General features: G+C 43.9%; 2 protein-coding genes across 4 annotated transcripts; one reads left to right on the top strand and one right to left on the bottom strand.

The window, feature by feature from the left end:
* The first annotated feature begins 12 nt into the window (after positions 1-12).
* LOC124474544 (inosine-uridine preferring nucleoside hydrolase-like) lies at positions 13-2,890 on the top strand. Of its 3 annotated transcripts, none has more exons than XM_047030783.1 (6): positions 13-411; positions 802-898; positions 976-1,155; positions 1,336-1,428; positions 1,716-1,852; positions 2,035-2,890. In XM_047030783.1, exons 2-6 carry the CDS (start codon positions 847-849, stop codon positions 2,380-2,382), a joined length of 810 nt encoding a protein of 269 aa, XP_046886739.1. In that variant the 5' UTR covers positions 13-411; positions 802-846; the 3' UTR covers positions 2,383-2,890. The 3 variants fall into 3 exon arrangements, with proteins under 3 accessions (XP_046886739.1, XP_046886737.1, XP_046886738.1); XM_047030782.1 differs by lacking the exon at positions 802-898 and adding an exon at positions 566-750 and having other exon boundaries at positions 14-411; positions 1,317-1,428; XM_047030781.1 differs by lacking the exon at positions 802-898 and having other exon boundaries at positions 13-750; positions 1,317-1,428.
* On the bottom strand, positions 2,649-5,990 carry unc50 (unc-50 homolog (C. elegans)). The gene is made up of 6 exons (XM_047030784.1): positions 5,827-5,990; positions 5,114-5,391; positions 4,626-4,746; positions 3,978-4,117; positions 3,499-3,606; positions 2,649-3,150 (listed from the first exon to the last, which is right to left on the bottom strand). Exons 2-6 carry the CDS (start codon positions 5,385-5,387, stop codon positions 3,014-3,016), a joined length of 780 nt encoding a protein of 259 aa, XP_046886740.1. The 5' UTR covers positions 5,388-5,391; positions 5,827-5,990; the 3' UTR covers positions 2,649-3,013.
* Positions 5,991-6,086: the final 96 nt, after the last annotated feature.

Genomic DNA, 6,086 nt, shown 5'->3' with positions numbered 1-6,086 from the left:
GCTGCTATTAATACATGTAGACAACTACGTAAGAGAGTTCAAACTAAAAACGGTGTTGTTATATAGCCTATCCACTGTAGCCTGCAGATCACGAGTGTGTTTACTGCATTAACCTTCTGAGACGTAACTGGATCCACAACTCATGTGAAAAATAAGAAGTATGGACCCATTTTACCATATTACGCAACAGGCAGACTTGCAGCCTTTATACAGAATCTTGATCAAGTCTTGACTAATATTGGACCTCAAATTGATCTCAACGTACCCGCTGGGGTATCACTGTGTTTGCGATTTGTAAAAAGTAGTTTAATTCGTCGTCCTTTTATAACTTTATTATCCTACATTGTTGGAGCAAACTGAAAAGTTCGATTAAACAAATTGGAAGCGGACTCTTTTTTTGCTATCCATAAGGTAAATAACTCGTTCAGCCCACGGCTATCGTTGGCCATAACTATTTGTCAATTCTAACCAATTGTTTTTGGTTAGATTAAGTGATGTGTATAACGACATAATGAAATGCTTTTACGCTGTATATCTGTGTGGTATTCATCCCCAACCGTTTTAGGGGCAAGAATGAAAAAACTGCTTACCGACGTGGACACTGGCGTAGACGACGCGCAGGCAATTATGATGGCACTTGTGGCACCAAATGTAGATATATTGGGTATCACTTGTGTCCACGGCAACACCTCGTTGGAGAATGCTTGCAAGAATACGCTGCGTGTCCTCAAGGTTTGCGGACGACTTGATGTAGGTTTTAAACTGTTGGTCATACAATAATAATATGTGTTCATTTTGCAGACGCTTTTATCGGAAGAGCGAGATTTGAACCAGTGACCTTTAAATATGCAGCCAAATAATCTAAAACTGAGCTATACATTCCCCATGGGCACAAAAGGTTTGTGGGTTGTCCAGACACAGTCGGTAGAGAAATGGGCCTATTTATATATTTAACTGCGTAAAAAACTGTGGAAGATTCCAGTGTTCAGAGGAGCGGCAGAGCCTCTGTTGGGTTGTCCCGTGGATGCAGCGGGGTTCCACGGGGCGGACGGACTAGGCGACGCCCCGGACCCAAACGCACCTGGACTGGAGATGCTCCAGAAAGAAGGAGCTGTAGAAGCCATGATCCGCATAGTGAACCAACATCCCGGAGAGGTAGGCACCATGTCTGTGCATATTGCCCAGGGGCGACATGTTCCACCCACTTATTATTGAGAAAATTAGCCTATATTTTATGGCCGCAACCACATTTTTGCTTTCACATTTTTTGGGTGGGGACCTAAGACTTTTGCACAGTACTGAATGTTCCTGTTCAGGTGTCTCTGGTTGCTACAGCACCCCTGACCAACCTGGCCTTGGCTGTGAAGCTGGACCCCAGCCTTCCTCAAAAGCTAAGGGGCCTTTACATCATGGGAGGCAACACTAACTGTGAGGTCATATCCTGTTTATATACGCCACATTTTCAAATATCAGCATACAGTGCTTTTATGATTATAACCTTGTATTTTCACATCTCAACATACTCTTATAAACCCCATCTGTAATGTATATATGTGAAGGCCGACATATGCAGTGCATATACTGTATGTGTAGTTAGGCCATATGACTTAAATTCTCTTTCTGCAAGTCAAAGTGAAGTTTTGTAATACTGCTGTAGACACTCCTGATGGGTCAGCGTGCAGCCTGCTCGTGACTGGGCTGACTTGTGTTTGCAGCGAGGGGAAACACCACAGTGTGTGCAGAGTTCAACTTTGTGGCCGACCCTGAGGCAGCTTACATAGTGCTGAACAGATTCACCTGCCCAACACACATCGCTACATGGGAATTCGCCTGCGAGAACATGCTACCATGGGTAATTCCTTAGAAACGTCCACACATCCTAAACACCATTATGACCTATCAGTCATTTGTACACATCATCACGATGTATTGTTGGTGTGTGTAGATTAAATTACTGTTGCACATTGTCTGGTTACTTGATAAATCAAATGTCAATGGAGAACAGATAGCTCTCCCCCCTCTCCCCCCTGCCAGTCCTTCTGTGAGCCCTGGCTGGCCCAGGACTCTGACAAGGCCCGCTTCATGAGGAGGATCTTCAGACACACCATGGACGCCACGCGGACGGAGCGCTACCAGAAGGAGATGGTGGCGGGATGCGGCTTCGCCTCCTGCGACTCCTACGCCATGGCGGCGGCCATCGACGAGCAGTTTGTGACGGCCAGCGAGCAGGTGGCGGTGACCGTGGAGCTCCAGGGTACCTACACCAGAGGCATGATGGTCCTGGACACACTGGGAGTCCTGAAGAGCCAGCACAAGATCTCAGTCATGAGGAAGGTGGATCTGGAGAAGTTCAAGAAGATGTTTATGGACTCCCTGATGTAGCAGGGTTTGTTTGATGTTCATCTGTTGCGTCCTTGCGTTTGAATGTGGGTTCACATCGTTGTTAGCTGGAGAGTGGAGGTTCTGCTCCTGCAGGAACTGGATTTATCAAGGTATATTCAAACTATTTTAAGCAGTATGTGGTTTTTAAAACCCAAACTATGATAACCAACCAAACTTTGTAACGATGTAATCGTGTACTTAAACTTTAGTATAAAAAATTGAATATGGACTTACTGACTAAAAACCTAAATACAAAGGAGATCGTATTAAGATAAAACGTGTTTTATTGAAAGTGCTAAGGAATGTACACTCCAAATGTCCCAGCAAAAGGCTCACCAAACTATAACACTTCTCTCACATTTTCAACAAACAGAATTTAGTATTTCTTTTCTTAAATCAAAAAAAAAAAAAAGGAAAAAAACAAGATTCAACAGAAACGGAACCAAGATATCCTCTTTAGAAACAATGCATCATTTGAGCATCTTAAATCCGGCGTACTATTTACAAAGTTTACAAAACATATATCCACCCCCGCATTCGCCTCCAGAATGAAAACATTCAGTCCTTGTGAGTCCCACCTCCCACTGCAGCCCCCAGCGACCCATCTGGGACAGTGGGCTGGGGGGGTGGCCTACTGGACGCGGTACTTGTAGAACCAGCACAGGCCCCGGGTGAGGTTCCAGCCCAGAGACAGAGACAGGACGTAGCCCAGGACCAGCAGAGCAAAGGGGTAGAGCAGCACCACTGTGTTCTTCAGGAAGGGCAACGCTGTATGGGAGAGATGCAACCACGTTTACTGTTCTCCTCTAATGCTTACAGTAAACAGCATCGCTAATGGTTCTGGTTAGAGGAGGGTAAATCTCCAACCTAGAGTGTCTCTGTGTTAAGATGATCAGAATGTACTACTGGGTAAAACCTGTATTGGTCACCAAGGTAGAAACCAGGACAGTGCGCCCTCTAGTGGCTAACGTGTCTAACATCGAATATCAGTTTAAGACATTATGGAGGTCTGAAACGGTTCAATTATGTTTAAAAATCATCTTCAATAAAAATTTAACTATCCACACACTTTCAGTAGTAATTTCAGTAGTGATTCCAGTAGATGTAATAGCTTACCGTTATAACCCAGGAAGGTAATGTAGATGTAGTAACTAATGGCCAACAGCCACATACTGTTCCCTACAAAGTATCCCAGGAACCATTCTGAGTTTATCACCACGATATCTGGAACACACAGCAGAGAGAGGGATCAGTCTTAAAAGAGTGAATGAACGGTTGTTTATCCCAAAGTCTAATGTTTCCTGCTATACGGAACAGGTATAACTCAGCAGTGGAGCATTTGAATGTTTAAATAAGAATTGAAACAGCTTTGAAAATAGTTTGGAAAGGTTTGAAAAATATCCCCCCCCCTCAAAAAAAAAACATTAAAAGGTTGAAAAAAATGTTTGCATCGTTGATGAGTACTTTGTGAGGACTTCTAATCTACGAGCCCTGGTGATACAGTGTCATATTCCCGGTATTACCTGCACAGGCCTACGCTATTAATAGATATTTTGTTGGGCATTTTGACTCGTGTTTCTTCACGTGATGCTTACGGTTGATAAAGAAGAGCTGCAGGAAGTGTAGGATGACGAGCAGGGGGTAGAAGGCATTGAGGTGCACGTCGAATGCATATCCCCACTCCACATCAGAGTCCTTCCCAGGGTGCTTCAGCAGGTACTTATTAGTAATTACCCTAGAAAGACAGTCATTCATTTAGCACGCACTTTCATCCAATGCGACATACAAATAGTGCATTTAGAATGTACAGCAGAAGATCGTAGATCAGAAATGCATAGTACTAACAGAGTTTTGGGGGTCAGGGTCAAGGAGCGGTGTGTATTGACCAGGCCCAGTGCACAAAGTAGCCACATCTCAGCTACGAGTCGGAAAAAAACGAAATCCAACCAGTGTGGAAACGTGTGGCATGGTGTCGGTGTGGGCTGTCTATTACACAACATAAACTAGGAAGCTCAGGACACACCAGGTGAGGAGAGATGTCAATAAGGGATATGCTCCTTCCACTGGACCAGATGTTAACAATCATTAACCGTGTGAGGATGGCTTAAGAACCAAACAATTTCACACGACAGAGGAGCCAAAACAGAGCCCAGCTGTTTATAAACACTGAGTCATAGAGTTTGGAATGAAACAGGCATACGTTAGACTGACAAAGGGAAAAACAGTACGACGCATTTCCTCACCACATGAGTGTGGAAATGAGCAGGCCCACCCCGATGCAGTCGATGAAGACCACCCACAGAAGGAGCTTCAGGGTCTCCACAAAGCCCATGTCTAGAACCAGGCCGAAGCCCACCGTGGACACTGCAGAGGAGAGGGTACACAGGAGGAGACAGATATGTCATCAAACTGCGTGGGAATCCTTAGTACAGTGAAGGGATATTATGGGCCCACCTACACAACACCTCACTCTTCAGTAAGAGGGACATAGTTCAAAGTTCACGTCTGGTAACTGTTGTTCTGACTTTTGCTCCTCAAGGCTATGAATATTTAAATTTAAGATTCCTATATGTTTATTGTATGCACCTTCCTGCCAAAACAAATTCCTTGTCTGTTCAAACTTTCATGGCGAATAAATCCCTTTCTGATTCTGAATCTACAGACTCATAGTGTACAGTCATAACTATGCATCACATCCACACTGAATTTCAGAGTTCCTAAAGCTACTGACCACAAAGCCAAATGCTGAGAAGAACCAGGAAGGCGGGATCGTCTCTGGCCCACTGGTCCTTGGTTTGTTTCCTGTAGTGAAAGTTACGGTAAACCCGCTGAGGAGAAGTAAATAGGTACAGCATCTGCCATACGGCGAACTCAAAGTCCATCTGTTTAAAACGCAGCAGCCTCCGCAGGTACTTGTACCGCTTAGCGCCCGCCGTGTGTCTGGCTGCATCGCGGGCGCTCAAGCTACCGTTGCCGTGGCTAGGCGGCGAGGTAGTCGGCAACATAGCGCTGCAGAAGACAAGAGTTGTAGGTTTGCTACCGTTAGTAATGGCCAAAACACTAGCAAGCTAACTATATATGGTGAATGCTAGGCTTTCTAAGCGAGTATGGTGATTGTACCACACTGTGGTGACGCACTCTATTGAAAACTTAGCACGTTTGTTAATTAAATGCCAACTAGCTAGCTAGCTTGGTTGATACATATAAGTCTCTTATACATGTCACAACATGATCATGTTTTTATTAATCATTTGTTCCAAGCCTTGACAAATTGTAAACAACCAGCTACCAAGAGCTAGCTAGCATAGTAAGGTGGAGTTCTTACTTGAGATACCACAGTAATCAATTAATCCTAGCCATTATGTCAGGAAGGGATATCTGCATACACATATTGACCGTTAGGGCAAGTTACGATTTAAAACAATTAATAAAGGAAGCACATACCTGCTGAACCACCTATTTTGAAAGCTCTGACTGATCGAAAATGCCCAAAACCCTTCCTGTTACATCTGAACACGTAGAAACTTCCGGTAGAGCTGTCTGTCTGTTGTCATCTTGTAGTCCAAAATCATCTTCCGGTTCTAAGGGGAAAATACAATTGGTTACATTTACTCAATTAAGTATGTGACTAACATATATGCATACGTTTGTATTTAAATATAATCTATTAAAGTTTAGTGAGCATGTACTGTGTATTTACTAAA

Source organism: Hypomesus transpacificus, chromosome 12 (genome assembly GCF_021917145.1).
Source record: "Hypomesus transpacificus isolate Combined female chromosome 12, fHypTra1, whole genome shotgun sequence".
NCBI classification, from domain to species: Eukaryota; Metazoa; Chordata; class Actinopteri; order Osmeriformes; family Osmeridae; genus Hypomesus; species Hypomesus transpacificus.
The sequence above is the reverse complement of the archived record's forward strand: the minus strand, read 5'-3'. Positions and strand labels throughout refer to the sequence as shown.

Excerpts from the sequence above, each read along its gene's own strand:
- LOC124474544 (XM_047030781.1), top strand. The coding sequence starts at position 517 with ATGCTTTTACGCTGTATATCTGTGTGGTATTCATCCCCAACCGTTTTA. Across the intron at positions 1,156-1,316 it reads TGAACCAACATCCCGGAGAG|GTGTCTCTGGTTGCTACAGC; the intron begins GTAGGCACCATG and ends GTTCCTGTTCAG. Across the intron at positions 1,853-2,034 it reads GCGAGAACATGCTACCATGG|TCCTTCTGTGAGCCCTGGCT; the intron begins GTAATTCCTTAG and ends CCCCCCTGCCAG.
- unc50 (XM_047030784.1), bottom strand. The coding sequence starts at position 5,387 with ATGTTGCCGACTACCTCGCCGCCTAGCCACGGCAACGGTAGCTTGAGC. Across the intron at positions 4,118-4,625 it reads CTCATTTCCACACTCATGTG|GGTAATTACTAATAAGTACC; the intron begins GTGAGGAAATGC and ends CTGTCTTTCTAG. Across the intron at positions 3,607-3,977 it reads GCAGCTCTTCTTTATCAACC|ATATCGTGGTGATAAACTCA; the intron begins GTAAGCATCACG and ends TGTGTGTTCCAG.